Source organism: Limanda limanda, chromosome 8, assembly GCF_963576545.1.
Source record: "Limanda limanda chromosome 8, fLimLim1.1, whole genome shotgun sequence".
NCBI lineage: Eukaryota > Metazoa > Chordata > Actinopteri > Pleuronectiformes > Pleuronectidae > Limanda > Limanda limanda.
In genome coordinates, this window is record NC_083643.1 from 19440094 (window position 1) to 19465868 (window position 25775).

Genomic DNA, 25775 nt, shown 5'->3' on the forward strand with positions numbered 1-25775 from the left:
GCAGGGGGCAGCCTCAGGACATCACATGGAAACAAGCAGTAGCAGACTTCTTGGAAATTAAGCAGCAAAGATCCAGGGATTTGTTGTTGTTGTAGATTCGTGCTTTTTGTTTTTTCTGTTTTTAAATTTACAAAGTGTAAGATGAATAGGTCCTGCCAAACTATATATATATATTAACATTAAGGATTGGATTGCCTGCTCATTCCCATGAGAAACTAAGCACAGGAAGAAGATGGACAAATTGCACCTGTAGACTTTTTTGTTTGTCTGGTCATGATACACCTGTGTATCGATTTTTGTGAAGATCGGTCAACGTGAACGCGTTCAATGGGTCTCTGGGGGCACCGTTGAGCCGTTTTACCACGCCCATTGAAAATTAAGAATTTGAGCATGTTAAAGCCATAGGTTAAAGCCCTCACAAAGCCAATTCATTTGCCTTTAAAATAATAATAATAATACTTACAATTTCAACAGGGCCTTACTGTCTGTCAGTGCTCGTTATTCTTGTTTCACTCTGGTTTTGTTTGTCTTTAAATAAAGTATATGGTTTGTTGTTACATAACCATGTAGCTCTGCTTTACATTAATAGGTATTGTTTTTTATTATTATTCTATTCATATTCACACAGTGGATACAGGTTTAAGAGGCATAATAACAATTTTAAGATGTTCATTATAATTATGTGATAAGAACAGTTTGTTTTGTATGTGTCGCATGCATAGACTGCATAGGTCGCATGTCAAAGTGCACATGTAGCGCCTAATGTCAATGTGCACATGTAGCGCCTCATTTGTTGTTTTCTGAGTCCCGTCGGATGTGTAGAGGGGTGGGCACCCATTCTTACTTTTGGATTCTGACACCGCCTGTCTGGATTTACATCGGTGTACGCCGGTTATAAAATAAAAGCTCTTATGCCACAGACAGCCGTCAGCTATCCTCAACCAATCAACAGACACCATTTAAGGGGCCGAATGCTGGATAGCCAATAGCAGAGCACATAGGACGTCATGTGACCATTGTTTTTCTCTTGACCGACGTTGTGATGTCACGTTTGAACACAAGTGTCAGGTCGAATGACACAGATCATTGCTTCACGTTATTTTACTCCGTGTGGACGATACGGAACATGGCGACTACATGTGAGCGTTAAATGATTTCCGGCTTTCACAAGACGACGACATAAAGCACAGGTATCATTTATGTCTCTCCGTGTGGCCTGTGTGAATGCTAACTCCACTAGCTGCTCCACTGTGTGGGAACGAAGCTACCGGTTAGCTGCTGATGTGTTGCCCTGAGTCTGTTAGCTGGTGGTTCACCTCTCAGCGTGGTGCAACTACCGTAGAGGTTCCAAAGCAACGGTTATTACTGACTATATTAATCATAATACATTTTTTATATATAGTTTTATTTTGTAAGTTTTATTCTTGCACTGTTTTTACCTTTTTAAACATAAACAAAACAAACACTTGCACCTGCTGTACCATTATTTGACAGGCTATGTTAGTCTAATGCACAACTTTATATAGCTTGAGTTGTATATCTTTAACTCTGTATTTATATGTGGCTTCAATACTCCTCCGTTGATTGTGTCTGTCAATCACCTTATACTTACAATGTTTGTATTATATTATAATATCTCCATTAGCACATACTTATGTACAGTGACAGCTTTGTAGTCGTTCTGGTGGCTGGACTTCCATTTAACTGCAGTGTACTTATTCTAGAACTGTTTTCACCTTTTATTATAGTCCTGCTTTTGCGTTTGACTGTTTTGTGTGCTTCTTGATGCCTACATTTCCCTCTGAATCAATGAAGTATCTATCTATCTATCTATCTATCTATCTATCTATCTATCTATCTATCTATCTATCTATCTATCTATCTATCTATCTATCTATCTCTCTACTTATCTATCTACCTATCTATTTATCTATCTAAATATCTAAATATCTATCTGTCTAAATATCTATCTAAATAACTAGAAACAAGAGTTAGGAGCATCCTTAGTGTCACCTCATTTTCATTATGTATGTATATATATATATTTTTTTCTGTTTTCCTTCTGTCATCTAAATGTCACTTTTTTTGTTGTTCATCACCAGGTTAATGAGGAGGGAGAGCATAGACCTTATATTTGTCTGGATGTCATAAACTCTTATGACCTGACAGAATGATTCATAGATGTACTCCAAACACCTGGGGGAAAGTAAGTGGAATTCTGTTGTGGCAGAGACATGCAGCATCACTTCCATTGTCTGATACCTCTCACTGTAGGATTCATGCACAGCAACCTGGTTGCTACAAGGCCGGTCGTCTCATCTGGAAGCGCTCCCACCACCAGAGGAGCAGGGCTCGTAAAGGGTTGCTCTGTAAAGCCAACCAGGTTAGACAAAGTCTGGGACTCCACACCAGCAGCCCGTCTCTGAACACTTCGGCCTCACGTTGGACGGCTGGTCTAAGCCAACACATGTCTCGGGTCAGGAACACGCTGGACACAGTTTCTAAAGCTGTGAGTGGGACACACTCGCAACTTCTCTCCAAATTAACCAGACTAAAACCAAACTCTTCGAAGGCTTTGAACAAGGCTGAGGTAAGTGTTGAGTCAACGCCAAAAGCTGAGGAGGGTTTAATCACAGGTTCTCCTGCTCCCAACAATGCTGCTCCTCCTTCTACAACCACTACACCCACTCCTGTAATTAACTCATCCTCTGCGAGTCCCTCTGTTCCTTCAACTGCTGCTGCATGTGATGCAAGTGCTGCTACCTCCACTCATTCTCGCAATTCCGCATCAGCAACCGTCGCTGCCACAGTTGTGACTGGGCGAGAAATAAAGGAGAGAAAAATAAAGCGTATCGTTCCTCCTGTCAAAGCCAGTTCTCCCATTGTTAAGAAAGAAGAGCCTCAAGCTTTTTCGAGCGACTTGGGGAACAAGAGCACAACTCCCAATCAACCCACAGCACTATTCCATCCCAGCCCCTTTTCCGTCAACCTGGATGAGACGTACAACTACCTGTCCCATCACATCAACGCATACTTTGGCACCAGTACAAAGACTCAGGAAAAGAAAGTGGACAATGTTGACTGCACTGCTTCCTCTCAGGGACAACAAACCTTTGACCTCATGCCAGTGTCGGATAAAAGTGGCACTGCTCCTCCAGTTACTCCTCCTTCCTCTAAGAAGGGTCTAGGACACTACCTGTCGTACTCGGCTCCCACTGTGCAAGCCTTCGTTGGCAGCTACTTTGCTCCCCTGGTCCCCAAATTCAGGTCAGCAGAATCCAAGACGGCTGCAGTGGCAGAGAGGAAGATTGAGGAAGCAGCAGTGAAACAGGTTGAGGCCACTGTTAGTAAGGAGCAGAAGGCCGCAGAGGAGAAAGCCAAGAAGCTTCTACATCAAAGGGAAAAGGTGGGTCTATTACATAGTAACATTTCATTTCTAAATTGTTCTCTTTTGTATGAATGTGATAGTTAGCATACACTTTTAGTAACTGGCTGCATATCCTCCAGATTATTGCCAGGGTTAGTGTGGACAATCGTACTAGGGGGCTGGTCCAGGCTCTGCACAGGGCATCAGATGTTAGGGTCTATATCAACAGAGTGGAAGACCTCAGCTACCATCTCCTGGAGTTTCCAGATACTCGTGTTGTTGCTGTCAAGGTGAGAAACCTGAGCTGCCCTGCATTTTCTTCTCCCCCTTTTCCCAGAATGTAAGCTCACACTGTAAAGACAGTGTTTACTGCAGCACATTTTTTACACCTACGTACATAAGCGTGTTATATTTGGATTGAATTACTAAGCAGCTGTAGAATGTGAATAATGCAGATACTGGCCTTGTGCTTGTGTTTTTCCCATACCAGGCAAAATGTCAGTTTGTCAGCTGTGGCAACAGCTTATGTTATGCTCTGTTTATTGTCAGAGCCACGCAACTACATGCAGACTGTATACTGTTGCATTTATTTATGTCTCCGCCTTATCTGTGATGGCGTCAGGAACTCATGCGGTATTCACCTATTTATACAAATAAGAACAAGCTGACATCTACTCGTGTGTGAGGAGGGTTAATCCTCCGTGAAAAATCAAGAATAGTGTTGTGCTCAAAGTATTACTGAAAGAATAAATTGCATAGCTTTGCAAAAGACAGACATAAAGGACATCATTGTGGTGACTGACTGACCTGAGTTCCATTTATAGCACAGTAATGATGTGAGAAGAAAAATGTACTCTGAGCATTAACTCCTGTCACCTTATTCAGTCCATGCGAACACCTTGAGTCAAGGTCACAATAATATTCACCTTCTAGATTATTTGTAATGATGACTGTATCATGTGCTTTCATTTCAGTTTGAGAAAGGCAGCGGGATCCTGAGTGTTCTCTAGGATGGAGTTGAAGCAGTAAAAGTGATGCATGTGCTTTAAGCCTGCTGTCATTCATTTATCCAAATATACATTTTTAATGACTTGTACCACACTTGTATCATGGGACATTTAAGTGTAAGGATTTTTTCATTTATAAAATAACTTTAATAAGATTCATGGCATAGGGAGTCCTACCTGAGTAATATGTGATGTGACGTCTCTGTGAAGGAATCTGTCAATTGTAACATGAATTGACGTGTTTATCAAATCTTAGATGTGAATCTAAGATGATGCCAAGGGACTTGACATTATCAACCTGACTGATCGTGTCGCTCTTTATTTTTTACCATAAATGTTTCATTTCCTTGTGGCTATCAGTGGCAAGACGGTTTTCCCTTTGGTAAATTATAATCCTAAATCTGTGATCAGAATTGCTTGCTTCATTTTTCAACATCTACCCAGTGCATATCCAGTTTCTGAAGTGACAAGATATAGCCCCCTCCTCTCCTCTCCTCTCCTCTCCTCTCGAGCTTATCAAACTCAGAACAAAACTGGCAGAATATATGTGATGCTCTATGACTGTCTGTGAAATACAAAGGAAGATAGTGCAGACAGCAGCATATAAAATCAATGTGTACATTTTAACTGAGGAAGCAACAACATTAATTGATCAACTAACCGATCTATCCCGGCCATCTCACACTTAAGTCCATGCTCTCATTATTTCCTCTCCCAGCTCCACTGTCCCTCAGTTTGCACATTATCATGATGGGTTGATTGACTGTTTTTCCTTTGCCATGGTGTGTGTGTGTGTGTGTTCCTCAGGAGAGGGTCATCCCTTGCCTCCTGCGTCTGAAGCAGGCCAGTGACCCAGGCTTGAGGGCAGCAGTCAGAGAAGCCCTTGCTCTGGTGGGCTATCAGATGCCTGTTAAAGGTCGCGGTGTTCGGATCCTTTCCATTGACGGAGGAGGTTTGAGGTACAAATTCTGCTCTTTTTCTTTCTTTTCTTTAGTGTAAGATATAATTCACTGATGTCAACTCTTTTCAAAGTGGAAATAAATGGAATTTTACTCCAGCTGAGGTCATGTCAGAATATTCTGAACAGCCATTCACTGCCTCTGTTGGCAGTTTCAGTAAGTGAAGTAGAACTGTTGAGAAATATTAACTGTAAAAAGATAAGGATTTATGTTTATTGAGAATCAGATTTCAGTCTTTGAACCCAGTTCTATTGCTCTAGTCGTTATCTTATTATTAAGTGGCTCTGCGTGTATCTGTATGTCTTTGTACTTTCAGGGGACTTCTCGCGCTTCAGACTTTACAGAAGCTGGAAGCCATGACCGGCAAACCCATTTACCAACAGTTCGATTATATCTGTGGTGTCAGCACAGGTATGTTGTCCTCCTTCCCTAATTCTGCACGTGTGGGGATTATCAGAGTCACAGCACTGATCGCACACTGACCCATTTGGTGCTCTGTGCTTCTTCTGACCTCAATCTCACCAACATATCCACTCTAATGTCAACCGTGCTGCTGTGCAGTCGATGTAGGCCACGGAGGGTAACGCTGGTTCAAATTGTTAAGCTGCTTAGATGATGAATGGAATTACAATACTGATATTTTTTAGCAACATTTTTCATGATTAATATTTTATTACCTCCACCAAGGAGGTTATGTTATCATCTGCATATGTCTTTTAGTTAGCAGTTTTATGCAAGACCTACTTGACGGATCACCTCAAACTTTGTGGAGGGATGTGGAAAGTTGCCTTAGAAGTCTTGGTGCTGATCCATATCAGTGGTTGGATTCAGGAATTTTTAAAAGAACTTATTTAAACATTAATCTATGAGTGTATTCAATTTGGTGCAGCTTTATTGAATATAAGGACCTTGGCGGAGGTATCCACTCTCCTCAGCGCCATTCTAGTAATTTTAGAAATAGAGAGTGTATTCTGTTGACTTGTTTGAACAAAGATGAAAGAATCAAATTGATATAAGTGGTTAAAATGATGTATTAACAAACAGAGAGAAGAAAATAAAATTAGCCAAAACTGAAGGACAAAAACTGGAAAAAAAAAAAAATATATATATATATATATATCTAAATGCCCGAAATATCTAAAATAGAAACCAACAGTGATACAAAATAGTTCATCTCCGGATTAAGTTTATCTCAGTTATTTATTCTTATTTAATAGTTTTTAGTTTTTTTTGGGGGGGGGGGGTTCGAGCTAGAAACATTTTGATTTGTCAGAAGGTCAATATATGCGTTTCCTTTGAATGCAAATTTACCACAAGGGGGTGCTGTGGATTAGTGTCCCATCATCTGTCACTTTTCTGTTCAGCAGACTGAGAAATGTTGATTTGTTTTCAGAGAACATTGCTCGTTAATCATCACCAGAAGTTTCTGTTTGTCCTCGGTTCAGTTCTCTCAGTCTTAATCGTCAACAGGTGGAGCTACTTCATTCCTAAGATTTACTGAATGTTGTCAAAGCCTGATGTTATTACCCTGCTAGATCAAATCCTGTCCACACATTTAAAACCCATCTGGGCCACATCTGGTCATTTTGATCACCCACATCATTCAGGTAAAGAACCCAGTTCTGCCCTCACAGCTCTGTGTCGCCTTGTTAATCTCATCAACGACCCTCAATCAGGAAATGAGAAGCATTTGCCAACAGTTTTATAATCATGTTCACTCATTCTGTACTCATCTGTTGCTCATCGAAGGTTGATTTTACTCTCAACTGTTATTAATTTAAGGAATTAACCTTTCATCAACTCCACACCTTAATAATAACAGAACAATTAGCTGTATTTCCATATTTGTTATCAAGATTACCACGTACATCGATGTACATACTGATGCTTTTAGACTTCATTTTTCCAAAAATGTAATTTCGTATGTTGTTTGAATTCTTAGTTGCTGTCCCTCTTTGTATGTTTTTCCTCAGGTGCTATCCTAGGGTTCATGTTAGGTGTGTTCCAAATCCCGCTCAACGAGTGTGACGACCTGTACCGGAAGTTGGGCTCAGACGTTTTTAAGCAGAACGTCATTGTCGGCACGGTGAAGATGGGCTGGAGCCATGCATTCTATGATAGTGAAGTCTGGGAGAATATCCTCAAGTCAGTTCCACTGTTGTTGTGATTTAACCTTAAGCTTATGTCTGAATCAAGAGTCATTTTACGATGTCAATATAGTAATGTGGTAAACCAATGATGCCTGATTGACTGTACGTAACCGAAATATTACAGTAATATGAAACTGTATTGTGGAAATAGATAGAACTTTGACTTAACCCATGAAATCAGATGATCGATTTTCAAGAAAATTGTAACATTCACATGTGAAAAGTTCATTATTATTATAATGTATGAAAATCACTGTAGACTATAGGTTTGTAGGGAAATTTGGATGAGTAACCATCACTATATGTTTAAATATGGTGAATAGTCTTAAAAAGGTCGGTAATTCTGGTAAATGTAAGTGGTCCGTTAAACTAATTATGCTGATCATAGAATTATATCAGTTCCATTAACTCATATGCAGGATGATTTTTTTTTTAAGCTTGCAGAAAGATTTCTGTAACAAGCAATTGTACTAACAAAAACTCATGAAGCCAGAAAATAGCATCATCCTCTCTTCTATTCCACAGAGAGAAGATGGGTTCTCAACTCTTGGTGGAGACTTCAAGAAACGCAGAATGCCCCAAGGTGAGCTGTGTTAGATGACCTGACTCTTTCTTCCCACTGTTCTGGTGCTGACCCGTGGGACTTCGTCTCATCTTGTTTGCAGGGATACTACACAGAAAGCTCCTTTCTTGATCTAAGTTTTCGGGAAAATATACTTAAAAACTATGTAAGCTGCATGCCTGCATGGGTAGAGAAGTGTATGTGGTTTCAATTCTCTGTAGACTCCCCTGAGATGTTATTAAATTGATCCTTCGGCGTGTCGGTGTAGAAATTGTTCCTGCATCTTACATCCCAACTGAAGTAAAATACTGCTTCAATCACATTATACTGTATGTATTGTCTTTGCCTGTAGGTGGCAGCGGTGAGCACCATTGTGAACCGGGGAACGCCACTGAAGGCTTACGTGTTCAGAAACTACAACCTCTTACCTGGGGTGCGTTCACACTACCTTGGCGGCTCCCAGCACCAACTCTGGCAGGCGATCCGAGCCTCGTCAGCAGCTCCTGGGTATTTTCAAGAGTTCACCTTGGGCAATGATCTCCACCAGGTCAGTACTGTTCTCCACAATAACTGATTTCAGCTGTGGCAAGTGCCCCCTTGGCCCCACCCCTTCATCTGATCTGAATTAATTCTGGAATATTTCCTGTCAGTATTTGTTACGTAGAAGGTGAAATGACTCGTAGAAGTCGTTTTCATAGGATGATATTCCTGAATTCCTGAAGTCTAAACAAAGAAAATATGGGCCGGATTCATTCTGAAGGTTCTCTTCTTTGCCAGCTCTCAGAACTGATCGATCACCTTCTAACAAAAACTGGCACATTTGTAAATGTCGGTCGATTCTCAAGAGAAAGTTGATACTCCATACCTTGATACAGAAATGGATGAGATGTCACACAGAATCAGGATGTGAATTGTTTTACCTGGTAATGATCAATATAACCAAGTAAACGGTCATGACCCTTAAGTATGTGTGTTTATATAGTCCCTAGTCATCATTGGAGACCCTTAAATCAGCGATGAGGTCACTTTTTGACCTGTATCTCTGGAACCACATCACCTATCATCAAACATTCTGGACCTGGGTTCCTCAGCCCAAAATCCAATAAACAGTTTGGTCTGTTTCAGAAAATGTATTTTCACTTTTATTAAAAACACAAATTTTCTTCAGCAATGCTGCGCGAGTCCTCAGCCTATGAATATTTAATTCAGTTACAGTTTAATGTAACTGTTCAGGCTTATTTTTTCCTTTCTCATTCTCGTTTTCACACCCTCCCTCACATTCGCATAGCATTGCAGTCCTCTTTCTGAGAAATACTGGGCTTATTATTGGTCTGCCTGATGTACATGTTGTTCAGTCTGTTGATGTGGAGTTTGAAGGATTTTGAGAAGCCTAGTGAGAAAAATCCTTGGCACAGCCAGAAGGAGGGGAGGATCTCTGTTTCCGTCTGTCAGTGTTTGTTTCCAGTCAATTATATTTTGACAGGGGAGTGAGGGGCAGAGTCGCAGTGATACACACTCAGATCTATCTCCAGTAAACAGGTATACATTAGCCATCAGCAACATAACAAACTGCCGGTCCACTCTACCGTTTTGCTGATCAATACGTATGGCTATTTACCTTTTAAGCAAGGGCTTAGCAGATTGCAGGAGAAGTAGTATGACATCACATCAGAGACATTTTAGAAAACAAGCAGCTGGGTGGTATTTACCTCTAAACAGAAGATGCACAGTCCTTTGAAATGGAGATTAAAAGCACACAGATAATATACTGGAAATGCATGAACAATAAGTTATAACAGGTGATGGGTCACACTTACGGGAATGTATCAGTGGCTAACCTTAGCCTCCTCTTCCCCTTCTGTACCAGTGAGGACAAGAATAAAAACAAACAAAAACATTTGCCTCCTGTGGCCTGGTTAATTGCACCATGGCTTTGCATGCATGTCAACTTTTGTGAACGTTAGCCTACGATATTTGCTTGGCATGAACGTTTGTGTAACCATTCCCTTCGATGTCTTCTGGAACATTCAGGTGAGGGGTGCCACCTTGGTAGAGCAAGCAGGAGGCAGGACATGTTTTAAATTCTTTAGAGGAAAGGGCATTGGTCAAATGCTGTCAAATCTTGTTTTTACAAGTTGACATCTTTGTCAACGTCTTCTACTTGTATGGCTTCTCTTTTTCATCCTGAGATATTAACATTCTTCCAGATTCACTTCCGTCATGGATTAGAAACGTCCCATTCAACTTACTCACTCTGAATTTTCTGGAACATGTTCCTCCTGTATTCTCACATGGGCTCTCTCAGAATTAACTGGACATTTAAAAGGTGCTTGGCTAAAGAAAATTACTCGAACATTTGCATTCTCACATATAGCCCCTGCAGAAAATGTCAAAAAATGACCTCAGTGCTTGTCTGAAAGCAGCTCATGTTCCACTACTGTTTAAGCATTCTGTTGGTGTCGCTTAGGTTTGACCTGTTTCTTCCAGATCTCAACATCTCCTTGAATTTGACATTCAGAACTTAGATTTAGCAAACCAGACCGACAAACACAGCCGAATCTCGTGTGGCACAAACACATGTGAATGAGCATGTGTTTGCTTCAAAGTCAATATCCCATGTAGCAGGCTCCAAAGCTCTTAATTGGAAGCTGTGTCGGTTGTGTTGGTGAATGGTGAAGTGCAGGAGCAGAGAATGAAAGAGACTGGTTGATGAAGAAACCCACCTGTGGTGGGAGATTCCCCCTCCTACCATCTTGCAGAGCTCACTCTGCTCTGAGATGCATTAATTATCCCAAATGCAGCACTTCCCTCATCACACACATGTGTTTGACTGCTGCATCTGCCTTGGAAGGAAAAGACAATCTAATTATGCGATGCTATTCCAACCGCTGTTAGTCAGCCGCCAGCAGGAAACCTCATACTGCGAGAAGATGAGACGCCATCAGTAGTTTAATATATTTAACACACTTGACATGAAGTGTTTTATTATTAAAATTTATTTCAAAAGAAACTTTCACAATGGAAAACATAATGAAAATACAAAAAAGATCAGTAAGCCCTGATGGTTGTATTCTGCATGTGACTCATGTTTCCTGTGTGATTTGAGCAAATTTTTTCTTCTTCCTACCCTGTTATTTATGGTATGGTTTTTACCTATGTTCACTTTGCCTGAAGATATTCTGCTATCACTTGTTTGCTTCTGCAAATGATACAGCTTTTTAAAAAAGAGAAACACAGATAATAGAGTATAAACGTGTTCAAATAAAAGTTCAGTTATATATTTTTTCCTATTCTTGCATGGATTTAGAATAGAATGAGATACACATAGAGTCGGGGGGGTAACGAATGGGACAACATTTCATCAACTGCACCAGTGTCTCCAACTCTAGCTTCTGTCAGGTCATGGCTCAAAGAAATGAAACATTTTGAATTCTTGATTTAAGATATTTAGAGGAAAAAAACACATCAAAGCCACTGAAAGTCATAAATAGATATAAAAAAGTGTTGACAAACTTTCATGAAATTGAACAGAAGCGTCTGTTGTTGGAGTTGGTTTGCGAGAAATTCGATTTTCGATTAGATTCTGATGTCAAAATAGGAAATTTTACATTTCAGTGATAAAGCAAACACTTATTCATCCTGATTTAAATTAGTATTCGCAAATGTCATTTTTGATGAGTTTTTAAACTTCTATATGACTGAACAGTGTAAAGCCACAGAACATTATATACAATACAATGAAATCCTTTTAATAAACCACTTCATGCAGCATTCTGCCACTTCCCTCTCCTTGTGAACCTCTGGCCAGATGCAGAGTGCCTCCCAGCCTGATGACTCAATCTACTGGCTATTTGAAAGCGGTCGTGAGCATAGCATGCTGTCTGTGTGATGTCAGGATTCCCTAAAGAGAGAGTCATCTCGCTCTTTTCCACAAACGCCCACAGAGTTTTCCACTTAATTTAAGCTCCAAACAATCACTCTTTTGTGCTGGGAGCGCAGGAGAATTTTGATGCCATGTGCTGAGCGAATGCCCGAGTTCTCAAGCGGCATTTCAAGAAAGTTCTGATTGTTCTGTGATTCCGCTGGAAGAGAAATCTGTCTGACGATGATCCAGAACTTTAGATTCACACTGGGTACACTGGGGAAATTGTAACTCGGAGCAAGACCTTTTGAAGCAGAGCAGCCACGGTTTTATCAAAGTCTCACACTTGCAACCGCAGCCATGGCGGGGGATACCGAAGCCAGGGAGGGAACAAGAGAGAGAGTGGAAACATAGAGGAGATGAAGGGAGGGAGGAGGCGCAAGTTCCACATTAAGGCTTTCTCAGTTATCTCTACTACTAACGAACACTGAAGTAGAGGACTTGAGGCGTTTTGACAATGGATGTCGGGGCATGCGTGGAATAGTGAGGGGGGCCCAATGTTTTCTTTCCAGCCTGGTTGCTATGGCTTCTCCTGAGGCACTGGGGAGGAATGAGCGCATGTTTCGTGCCCACTTCTGCCAACATTTGATGGGAGGCGTCGGATCAGTGGGCAGTCACCCTCAGCGCAGCTCTTGAGAGCCACAACAAGGCTTCACACTCAGCAGAAACACTTCACACAGCAAGAAATAAACCAAAATGCATTATATCAATAATGAATGAGTCATTAATGAGTCTAGGAATTCAATGTATGGCTCCAAAATGGTTTGATTGTGTGTGACAATAGAAGTTTAGAACCATACCAAAAGAGCAGTTCTTTTTTTCTTTCATTCATTGTAAAGGTCCCATCAGGTGAAGTTATTGGTCATATATTACACAGGTGGTGGATTCAGAGAAGTGACAGACAAGATAAAGCTGAGCTTTGAGCCACATCCTCATTCCTGCTCTCTCCTCCTGAGTTAAGCCCTGAGAGTTCGGCCCTGGAGGCTGGTGGAGGATGGAGCTCAAACTTGTGAGCCCAGCTGCAGACAGACTCTGCCTCTCGGTCCCCTGAGTATAAAGTCATACACACGGATTCTGTCATTGTCACATTAACTCGACTGAGCAGTCTTTTGGTTCTTTTGCCCAGAAATGTTTTCTCAGATACACTAACACTTACTTGGAGATTCGGGCAGTCCACTGATTATTTTTGACTGGCTGCTGTACAAAAGCTTCCCTGAATCTTCCTGTCCTGCTCACAGTGCACCACACAGGCCTCTCTCTCAGAGGCAGATCTAGGATTTTTATAAATCAAGGGTCAAAAGGGGCCAGCCAAAATTTACACATGTCCAACATCCGTCCACAATTCCTTATTCAGTTAAATGCGCATTTAAGTCATTTCATATTGACTGTTAGCTCTATAGCTTTAAGCAAAGCCACACATTATGGAATATATTTTGAAAATCAGGGGCCTGATCGATGTAAATCTGCTGACGGATCCTTAACCCACCTTTTCTGGACATGTTCAAAGCTGTACGACTTCTTGTGTGGAATATTTAAGAGGTTTTCTGAAATGTACAACTGTGTGTTCCTGAGCCTGAGTTGGCACTGTTTGGCTTCTCCCTGTCTCTTTTGCCTCGAAGTATCGCAGTACAGCACAGAGACTGATTCTAATGCTGTGGAAGTCAGAAGCAGTGCCACTCTTCAAGACGTGGCTATCAGAACTTACCTCTCTATTACATATGGAGAAAATCCGATACAGTTTGACAAACAATCTTAAAAAATTCTACAAGATCTGGCAGCAATTCTTAGACCACCTTGCTCAATTGGAGGGAGATTTAGAGAAGCTATGAGACTCACAATAGGCCACTCACCTCTTTTTTGTATGTACTTTGTATACTAGTGATGCATCAATACATTTCATTGTCTTAAGCTGTACGCCCTGTTTGTTTGTTAGTCTGTTTGTTTTTTTTGTTTTTTTTACTGTTTTTATGCCTTTATTTTATTTTAATTCAATTGACTCTTTTTTCTTTCTTTCTCTTTTCCTTTCATTTTGACATAATTTCTTACTTACTCCTAATACTTGTCTGTTTGTACTTAATTATCTGAAAAAACCTAATAAACATATTGTTAAAAAAAAAAAAAAAAAAAATCAGGGGCCAATCAGATTACAGATGGGGCCAGTAGCCCCCTGGACCTGACCCAGGATCTGCCCCTGCTCTCACTGCCGTGGCTCCAGATGAGGTTTCTTGTATTCAATCGCTGTTTTAAACCTTGCAATGCGATGTATTGTTATGCAGGTCGGATGTTAAATTGCCTCTGGTAAACACCACAGCAGAGAAATGAATGACCAGAAGAGGAATTAATATGATGGACAGAAAAAAATATGCTTTCTAATATGAAGTTGTCAAATATGCAGATAATGTCTCAAGGGAATTTAAACTGAGTAAACATAAGCGTAAGGGGGGTTTGCATTAATTGCTGCAGTTTAACCTGAATGGCTTCAGCCGTCAGAGATGACTCATTGTTTCAATAATGGCTGCACATGTGTGGTCATGAATTCTAAAAATGTGTGGGAAAAGATAGCTGTGCGCAGTCGATCTCAATTGCTTTGCCGGCCTGGGGGCAAAGCTGGCACTTGCACACATGGGTCCCTCGCCTACTGACAGCCTGGGAAGACGGCCTGAACCACAATGTGACCTTTGGGGCCGATAAAGGAGAAAAAGGCAAAGAGGAGAAGTGGTCGACGTAATTGCATAATATGGCATGAAGATCTTTAACTTGACCCGGCCGCCACTTGAGAGCGACACTCAACACACTGACACCTTTGTCAGTCTCATCTTCACTGGTGACAGTTGTGGTCTTTCATGCGGATTTCACGCTATTTAGGCAATTCAACTTCCTCAATGAGAAGATTTATGTTTTTGATCACATCGATCGCAACGGAGAAGGCTTGTTTTTTTGGCAAATATTCTTTTAAATTCATAAGAGTGCATACATGGTGCCTGATTATCTACTTAATCTATGGAATGCTGTCTCTGGAAAACGAAGTTGCAATTGTGACAGACATAACTATATGTCTGTGGTGTATGTGATGCTTCCCTAATTACTCATTTGAGAGAGGGGACAGTCATTGGCAGCGTCTTTTAATAAATCATGACAGAGCTCAGTGCCCCTCAGTCATGCTCTGCCAAAGTAGCCAAAGAAGAAATTGTAAAGACTACAGCTGCTCATTGGGGCTGTGATGTAAAAGCTACACCAGATGCATGTTAAGGGATCGCCTCTTTTAGATTTAAGAGAGCGCTCCTTTTTTCCTCTGTGCCGTGGCCACGCAAAACGACCTTTGCAACGAGGCGCCACTCCAGCTTACCCACGGGCTAGAGAGGGAGAGAGATGCGGAGGGAGGCAGTCTAAATGAAGAGGATGAAGTTTGTTGTCCCAGCTAATGGGAGCTGACACACACTGGGGCGTGAAATGACTTTTACTGATCACGACGATAGCACCTCGTTCCTATTCAAATCAGCACTCCTGCTTTAAGACAGCTTAAACTGGCACAATGAAGATAAGCTCCCATGAGTTAATGACAACCGCAGTGCGAGGGACCTATAAATCATGCTGGTCTTCATTTTGTTTATATTTATAACGGCTCATATAATGGAGTAGTTTTTACTTCAGAATACGCTGTTTGAAGTTGTTCCTTTTAAAAATTATGGTTCATTTTAATTGGCCCTCTGACAAAGTGAAATATGTTCCCAAAGGTGCAGGAGACCTAATTATTGGAAAACTTGCTTTGTTTGCGAATAGAAAATGTCGGCAGCTCATTTGTGAATCCGCCATTAGACCCTGAAGGGAGAGAGCGAGGTCAAATGAGCTCTGATCCTCCAGAGTATCAACAAACAGGCTCGAGTGGAATCAAGAAACCCTGTTTGAGGAAACCATTAAACCTTTCAGGAAGCCTGAATTCAGACGTGGCATTTCAGAAGTGTGTTTCCTCTCCGAGTCTAGGGTTAAATATCAGTCAGGAGTGTACCCTGCCACATGGTATTATGCCACTGCGCCAGTGACGGCCAGTGGCCGGAGGCATTATGTTATCGGGTTGTCTGTCAATCCATCCATCACATTCTTGGGAAGATGATATCAAAAGAATGCCTCTAGGGAATTTCTTCAAATGTGGCACAAATGTTCCGTAAGATTGACGACTGAACAGGTGAGAATGTGGTGGTTACAGGTCAAAGGTTAAGGTCACTGTGACCTTACAAAACACATACAGTATATGGTCTTGTGAATATAACATCTCAAGAACACCTCAAGGGACTTTCTTCAAATTTGGTCCAAGCATTCACTTGGACTCCAAGATGAAGTGAATAGAAGGTCAAGGTGATGGTGGTGTAACACCCGTAGGTAGTTTGATTAATTGTGCACAACGTTCACTTGTACTCAAGGATGACCTGATTAGAATTTTGACCACACAAAACACATTTTTGCCTTGTGAACATGTTATCTAATCTCAAAAGAATCCTTTTCAAATTTGAGACAAAGGTTCACTTAGACTTTGATTAACTGATTAGACCTGGAACAAATTTTATGGAGATTCAAACTGCACTGGTTGGTTGTCAGTATTTATAGTTTGCACTGTGCGATTAAGTCATTGTAAAATACAGGCGGCATTACAGCTCTAACTCCTTATAAATGGAAGTGACCTTTGCTTTGCGTCACGCAGAGTATTTGACAGGTCCCTTAAGTTTGACCGTGTAGTTCTTACAGCTCATTTGCAGTCTTTCCTAAGTAGATCAATGTTTCTAACACCCTCATTCAAACATACAATGACCTCAAGAAACCCTTGAGTGAGAACGTGGCAGTGGACCAAGTGTGGATATATCACGAAAAACTTGCCTTTTAAGAGTCCAGGCTCTGCCACGGCAGCTTCAGCATCTGCCAAACTGTTCTCACTGTATTTTTGAGTTCGGTACCATCTCTGACAAGGAAGCTTGTTTGGTCTTGACAGCGATGGAAGGAGATGACGGATGAAACTTCCAGTATCTCCTAAATAATTGATTCCTCAGAAGCGCCACACACAAAGAAATCCCACCAGTCTTCCAGTGGCACCACAAATCTTCCTTGCTGCCACACACCAGGCTTTCCTCCGAGGGCACGACTATAATCACCGGCTCTGAATTGCTCGAGCAGGTGCACTGAAATGGAGACAAGTTATAGTATTCAGCTCCCCAGCTCACAGGAGCATTGTGCAGTTGGCTTCTAATGTTACACGGCTGGGCTCTGTGCGTAAGGCCGGACACTGTGCCTGCGAAACTTGCCCCCAGCTATCAGCACAAAGGAGCCATAACTGGGCCCAGACTGCTGCCGTAATTTCCACTAAGTTCAGAAAATGAAGCCCCTCACAGAGCTCTGAGAGATCAGAACTGTTTCCAGCTGGGTTCATCTGATGCTCTTTGTGCTACAAGTCCCTCTAAGGCTCTTTTAGGAGCAACTGCAATCACGGCATTTTCCTCTCGGCCTGGTCAGACACGCTTCTGGTGCTGAATGACGTGCCACTCCTTTGTGGCAGAGTGAAATCATCTTCTACCATCTCAGCAGGTGAGATGTGTGCTCTCACAAGAGATTTGCCATAAATTTAATGTAGGATTTTTAGATTATCATTCCAATTCATTATCAAAAAAGATAATTTATTCACATATCAAAGAAAGTTCCTCTATCAGACAATTTGATTTATAGGGACTGGAGACATTTAATATTTCAATGACTGTCCATCCAGGTTTGTCTTTTACCCAGAGAATACATTTTAGTGAGTGTGGCGACTCTTAAGCCACGTTTTTACCACAGGAAGGAACTGAGACTCCTTGCAGGGGAACAGGGTCTGAATAAAGTTCTGGGTAAATCTTTTTACTCCGCTAAAAATCCCTAGTCAGGGAGTAGTTATTGATGAAAGTCCCGGGAACCTTTGGAGTCAGACGTGCAGCGCTAACCAAACCTCATTCGTTGAGTTCTACATCTTTTTTATCAGCCACCAATTAAAAAAAACTGAAGCTGCATATACAAGTTTTAAAATGTATACTGTTGTCTTGCAGCCACATTACGGAGCCACAGAACAAAGCCTACGAAATTTGACAGTAATCCAGGTCCCATTTTCCATCCTATATTCCGTACAGTTTGGTACAGACAACAATTTATCCCTCAGGATGAATTATTATTACTTTTAATTTTGTTATTGTCATCATCATGACAAAATCTGTCCAAGATAGGCCTGCAACCAACAATTATTTATATTGTTGATTAATTTCCCATTCATTTTGTCCAAGTAATTTGTTTGTAAAATGTCAGAAAATGTGGAGAAATGCTCTCATAATTTTCCGAAGTCCGATGTGCATGTCCCCAAAAGTCTTGTGATGTCGGACCAATCATCCAGATCAAAAGTGTAAGCAGTGCAAGAAAATCAACCAAAAGGATGCAAATTGATTAAACAGTTAAATTATTTGCAAATTAATTTCCATATAATCTCCTCTAATTCTTTCACCTCTAGTCTAATATTTTTGTTTCCGACGAAATTTCTGAAAATCTTACATTTCCATCAGCTGTTAATATACTTGTGTCGATGGAAGATGGATAAACGGTAAACATTATACCTGATAAACATGAGCATGCTAGCATTCTTATAATGACCGTATTATGAAGATGCGAGCATGCTTGCTATAGCATCTTTCCTTAGTATGTTATTATGGCTGCCTCTACGGTATTCTTGGGTCATTTCATTCACCCTTAGAAGCCTGAAAGAATATTTGAATGTGCCATTGTTTTCATATCGAACTGCAATATTAAAAGTGACAAGTCATTCAAAAAGCATCTGCGATTATCTGAGCTATTACTTGATGCAGGGCCTCCAGTCTAACCACAATACCCAATCTCTTTTGCAATTTATTTTCCTGGTCTTTGGGTTGATGATACAATTTTGCAGTCCATCTCCCCGGATGATTAGCAGACCTTTGCCTCTATAGGCAGCCCTTTATATTTTCCATCACGCTGTGTGCTCTCATATATTTCTATAGAATGGTCGTTAGGCTGCTACACTGCTGAAGCGCACTGTAAACATGGGATGTTCTCTCCCCCTCCTGCCCCAAGCCTCAGCGTGTATGAATCCTTGTGACATGCGCTGCCAGAAACACAAACCCACATTATTGTATGCATTGACTCTAAGCAGGCATTCGCTTTCGATCAACCATGCACACTCACACTCAAATAAACAAGCGCTCGTCCCCCTGGAGTGTCCCGAGACCCTTGGGGCCCCACAGCTCCCACCCCCCCAGCCTGGCCTCTTTAATGAGGACTGGCCCCTGTGTGTTTGATCCTGCTGCCAGCTCGCAGCCCTGCGGCCCCTCAGCCTCATGCCTATTCAACAATCCCCACTGCCTCACCAGTACACTCCCCCATCGCCTTGGGTACACTATGGATCCAAAGCAAAAGCACTCCTGGGTGGTTGTTCGATATCAAAGCCGGTCTGACTGAAAATGTGAGGGGATGAAAAAAACAACAATTTAGCTCTGTGCTTTGTAGACTTACAAGCAGCTCTGGAACCGCACATTGAGCTGTGCTTTTAGTTTTGTCAGATTCTCTTTAAAAATGTCATCTGTCGAATGTTAAAATCCAAGAAAGGTTTTAGGTTTCGAATGCCAATTAATTGGTTTCACCAGGACCGTGGTCTTGGCATAAAGCACCATTCAAAGCCTTTTAATGGTCTCTCTAACATGGCACTTCTTCTGTTTTGTGCACAGGATGGAGGTCTGCTGATTAACAACCCCACAGCACTGGCTGTCCATGAGTGCAAGTGTTTGTGGCCTAACACGCCCTTGGAGTGTGTGGTCTCGCTCGGCACAGGTCGCTTTGAAAACCCCGGCAAGAACAACACCACTTACACGAGTCTGAAAACCAAAATCACCAATGTCATCAGCAGCGCCACCGACACAGAGGGTAAGTGACTGCAGAGTCTTAAAGATGCATTAGGTAATCTAGAGTTTCACAAATCCATATCAGACTAACCTGACTGTATATTGGTTGAGTCTTTATTGTCTGCCTTCTAAAAGTACACAATGTATCTTTTTTTAAATTTTTATTATAAAATCTGATTGTATAAAATGTAGTTGATAACGAAATATTGTAAACACTAGAGATGATCCGGATACTCAGCTGAAACGAGTATCCCGTACGGATAAAGCACTTTTGCCGAGTACGATTATAATACGACTAATCGGAGTCATTATCTGTGCTCGGACTGAATGAAAATCCTCACACAGCGTCACAGCGCTCCTCCCGTCACACACTGCTCTGCTCACTCACTCACAGAACAGCTCTCTGTGTCTCAGTCACTCAGGTTCACTGCGCATCGGGACTGTTCCATAGGCTCAGTCAAGGAAGCAGAAATGATTCGTTCATTTCCCGACTGGGTCTTCGGGTACGAGTCTTGATGAGTGAGATGCGAGGGACGTTCACTGTCTCCCGGAGAAATGAACACTCTGTGTTTTTTAGTATAGAAAGACGTGAATTATATTTGTTCACAAGTCATAATGACTGGTTTTGTTGTTTTCACTTTACATTTACACTTACTTTACAGTAAAGTAAACCTCTATTAAATACAGTACAACATGACAGTTTGTATGGTTTGAAATTGTCATTTATTATCACACTGGCATTTAATTATCACGGCAAACAATTACACTGCACTAAACTTTAATGTAAAGTTGTGTTAATGTAAAGTGAAAATAACAAAACCAGTCTGTATGACTTGTGAACGAATATAATTCACGTCTCTCTATACTAAAAACACAGAGTGTTCATTTCTCCGGGAGACAGTGAACGTCCCTCGCATCTCACTCACACACACACTCACACACACACACACACACACACAAACACACACACAAACACACACACACACACACACACACACCTGGTGTGGAAATAAATTTAAAAAAAATCAAAATCAAAAAATCAAAAAAATGTCAAAGTTAAAAAAGAAAGTTATGTTGAACCAGCCAACTTCCGGGTTAAACCACACCCACTTCCGGGTTAGGCCCCGCCCACTCCGAGTACGGATACGGATAATTCATATGGTTAACAGATACAGATACAGATACAGATAATGCTGTACTCGCTCATCCCTAGTAAACACCTTGGAAAATATACTTAAAGGGCACACAACTGGTTTTACATAAAGCTAGAATGGCACCAAGAAGACCACATACCGTACCTCCACCAGGGAAACTGTCCCAATATGAAACTACATTTAAATTCACTGTGTGAACCAATGACTTATGTGTGGATCTAAACCAAATTGCACACACATATAGCAATCAGTCCCTTAAACATGCCAGATTTTTTTTTCATCTAGATTCATAAATTATTCTCTGAGAAATCAAGGAAGATGTTGAATATCACCCTATCTCACAACCTTAAAGAAAAAATTTAATTCCTCAATATGCCAGCTGATGTGGATCCACACCAAAATGTTCCCTGACCCATATTGCATTTGACTAAATTACCTGTTAATCAGTCCAGTCGTTTTTTTATCCTGACAGACAGAACAGACAGAACAGAGAGACGAAAACATAACCCCCTAAAGATCAGTGTACCTGTCATGAGGAGAAGTAACTAAAACAAACTGAAAATAAGGACAAACAAGTCCTCAGGGCTTTCTTAGTTTGGGCTTGAACACTGTAAACTCTTAGTAGAAAGCCGGTTCTAACTGGAGTTATAGGGTGTTTAACAAGAAGAGAGGGTCTTACAAAAAAATCTCTTGGCTGCATTATATGAATTTTAGGATCCATTTGTGTGTTGAGCTTCACTCATACAAGGGACTATAATTCAGGATGTGTCATGTTCTGCTACTTTTCGACTATTGATCATTCCATAAGCTGTGTCTTGTAAATCCTTAATAGATCTGCAAAAATAACTCATGTGGTTGATGTAATCTGATTAACTGTACAGTAGCTCTGCCACATTATGGGTCAGCGTTCAATGCATCATATTGTTATTGTTCTCTCGTTGAAGTAGTCAGAAATAGGGAAACTCTACGTATTTTGTTGAGGGAAACAGTCTCATCACATATCATGTGAGGTGAAACTCTCCAATAGGAACGAGCTCCACAGTACATTGATGAATGGATGGCTGTAAATAGATGGTATGCAACCTAATGTCACCCTCTGGAACTGTTATGCCAGCACGCTGGTGACAGCCAGTGGCTGAAGGCTTTATGTTTATAGGTTGTTTGTGCGTCAATCCCATCTCAAGAACGCCTTGAGGGAATTTCTCTAAATCTGATACAAACAATAACTTGGTCTAAAGGATGACCTGATTTTAATTAGGAGGTCAAAGGTCAAGGTCACGGTCGCCTTATAAAACATGTTTTTGGCCTGTTGAACCTGTCTACTTTTAGAGAATTACTTCAGATTTTGAGCAGTTGTCACTTAGACTTAAAAAATGAACATATCAGGGGTCAAAGGTCACAATGGTCTTGTATGAGTCTGGGAAAAAACGTACATTGATAGAATCTGCAATGGATGATGGAGGCCTACAACTGCAGGACTGTAATTTTAGTTATTCAATGTGGATTTTTGTTTATATAATTTTTTTCTGCTACTGAAGATTAAATCATTGCACATTATAACCGGATATTTATGTTTTTGCATCATTTCTTAGAGTATGAATGAGGTTTTGAAGTCATTAGTGCAGAAAATGCTGTTCTGGATTCGTCCCATTGTGGCCCTCTGGCAACAGCCTCTTCCGTCTATCCGTTATCACCTCTGGACACGGACACCTCTGCTGTGCCTAAATTTGTCTCGGTCTCCTCCCTGTTGTTGCTGCTGTGGTACAGTGTGTGACCTAGATGCTTCTCTGTGCCTGCTACTCCTGTATTTGGGATTAAACTCTCCCAAGCCTTTTCAAAGCACTTTGTTTTTTAGAAACAGCAGATTAGCAAGAATGTTTCCAAAGCTCCCGCCCCCGTCCCAGCCTCTGTCTTTGTCTTAGGTGTTTTAGTGGAGCTTTCTTTGGTAGTTTTTTCTGTCTCTTGTTGAGGGTTTAGGACAGAGGATCCCTTGTTAAGCGCTATGAGACAAATTGTGATCTGTGAATATGGGCTATACATGTACAATTTGACTGATGATTGATTATAAAAAAGTTAAAGTTGATATAATACCTTCAGATGAATAACTGCCTGAGTTTCCAGCCAGTTGAACTGCTGTGGGAACATACAGGACTCGCAGTCAACTCGCAGCTGTTTGTTTGCATTTGTCTATTGATGATATTAAACCTCTCAGATGAAAACAGCCATGACAGACAGGCCAGACATTTCCACTTGTATAACCTCACACATTTCAGCCCTGAGCGCTTACTCTGGAACATGTAATGCTGTCAAGGCACTGACAGATAAGCTTTGACTTTACATGCCCTGTTCACTGTTAACACAGTGTTTGAATGTTTGTGTGTATTATAAAGTTAATCGTCTGTTCATAATTTCGTTTTTGTGGCCTCACTCTCACCTCTCTTGCTTCCCCCAGAGGTCCACACCATGCTCGACGCCTTTCTCCCTCCTGACACGTATTTCCGCTTCAATCCCTGCTTGAGCGAGGAAATTTCCATGGATGACAGCCGAGAGGAGAAGCTCAGCCAGCTGCTGGAAGAGGGCGTCCACTACCTGGAGAGGAACGAGGAGAAGCTGAAGAAAGTTACCCGCATCCTCGCTCGAGAGAAGAGCTCCGTCCAGAGGATGACGGAGTGGGCCAGGCTCAAAGCCGACATGTATAACGGTCTTTCCTTTCACTCCTCTAAGGTGTAGATCCGTAAGCCACTTTTACTTCACATGGAAACATGTCCTTTTACTCTAAATTGCCTAGAAGAAGTCTTGTCACCATGATTAGTGTGCCAGACTTGTTGACTCCTTGTAGCTTTGAAGAAAATTGTGTAAACACACGAGTAGGTAATGTGTCCAACATGCCAACACTACCTTCATCACTCACGCAACACTAACTTCATCACACACGCAAACTCAAACTCTCTTCAACAGTAAGTGAGTTTCAGTTTTTTGGGCAGAAAAAAAAGCATCTGTTTGCCACTGTGGTTTGGCAGCTCTCAACTTCCCGTCACTTTCAAAGACGATGTGTCAAAGGATGTTTGGATTTGGGAAATCCGTGAGAGGGATTCACTAACAGCCTCACAAGCAAATGCATGTTGTATGATTAAAGGAAGAGTTTAAGATTTTTGGGCATTGTGCATATTGACTTCCTTGCCAAGAGTTTGGATGACGAGATCAATACCACTTTTATTTTGTCTGTGCAGTGAGTATGGAGCACTGCGAAGACAAGCAGATTGGGGACTAGCTTGATAGGAGATTCTAAATTGACCGTAGGTGTGACTGTGAAAGTGAATGGTTGTTTATCTCTGCATGGATCTGTGATGGACTGGCGACCTGCTCAGTGTCAGCTGGGACTGGCTCCAGTTCCTCCGCGACCCTCAAAGGTTTAGCAGTCTAGATAATGGATGGATGATTGTACGTGAGTATGAATCCTCTAGCTTAGCTTAGCACATACTATAAAGAAGAGGGGGGGGGAGCTAGCCTGGCTCTATCCCGAGCTGTAATCCAGTCAGACTCAGCTATCCCCCCCCGGCTGTGTACAGAAACGAGACTTGTATTGATCCTCGCATCTAACTTCCAGCAAAAAAGCAATACATTTTTGTTATTCCTTAAAGGAAATAAAAAATGTAAGTTTGTTTAAGTATGTCACCTTAAATGTTGATCTATCCCTTAATATAGCATATAGCATAAACTACTGTAAAATGCTACGGTAGCATCAAGGATTTCTTTCAGACGGTTTTATCCCGAATGAGCACTTATGAACAATTTTCTTTCCTTTGGAAGATTTGTTATGAAAGCCAAATACAAAAACCTGTGTTTGTACAGAAACAATATGTAGATGGGATATATGTGTTATTTAAAAGGTGTATTTGTTCGGCTTTGCCAACATATCAAAACAAGAATGTAAAGAAAGAACAAGAAAGGAACAATATGTTTGTAAATGGTCGAATCACGGTCAATGATTTCACAGTCAATTTGCACATTTAATAATACGTCAACTGGTCAACTATGTGATTGCATATTGATCAGTGTAACAGCTGTACCACTTCAATCTTTGCTGTATTACACATGTTATATCTAGATTTTATGCCCAATGGCAAGTCAGTTTCTAAGGGTGTACGTTGCAAATATTTCCTGTAATTAATGATAATAATGATTATGCATAAATAGCATATATATATATTTAAAGTATTAAGACCTATCATAATGAACCCAACCTGTCATCAGGATTTACTTTTATGTGTTATTTTAACCCTCAAATGTATTTGAGTTCAGTTGTTCCAGAAGCTTTTACCATTGTGTGCTTGATTTATATAGTTTTATGGATTCCCCACAGGCTATGCACATTTTCTGCTCCTTCTTCAGAGTTCACTCTCTCTTTGATGCGTCTTCTCAAAAGCCTCTTTCCCCCTCTCTACCTTGAAGTGCTGTGTTTCAGTCCCCACTCTGCTGTACTATGGCGCTTATTCAAATCATACAGGTTTTAGCTGGAAGACTGACTCAAGAGAGATTTGTGCATATTGATTTGTCATGACTGCAAATGATCCTGTTGAATAAACCAGAAAAAGCACTGAATATGTTCGTCCTCATGTTTAACCTGTTCAGGTACTGTTCAACTCAGATATTGTCCAGATTAATGTAATTCCACTGTTCTCATGCTTGACGTTGTATGTAATTAAAACCCGTCACTGAA

The 25775-nt window shown here is 41.1% G+C and overlaps 1 protein-coding gene across 1 annotated transcript; it reads left to right on the forward strand.

The window, feature by feature from the left end:
- The first annotated feature begins 1053 nt into the window (after window positions 1-1053).
- Window positions 1054-25775, forward strand: LOC133009415 (calcium-independent phospholipase A2-gamma-like). Its single transcript, XM_061076917.1, has 10 exons — window positions 1054-1190; window positions 2103-3406; window positions 3508-3657; window positions 5182-5333; window positions 5650-5744; window positions 7307-7478; window positions 8009-8066; window positions 8398-8592; window positions 19728-19923; window positions 23508-25775. Exons 2-10 carry the CDS (start codon window positions 2171-2173, stop codon window positions 23783-23785), a joined length of 2532 nt encoding a protein of 843 aa, XP_060932900.1. The 5' UTR covers window positions 1054-1190; window positions 2103-2170; the 3' UTR covers window positions 23786-25775.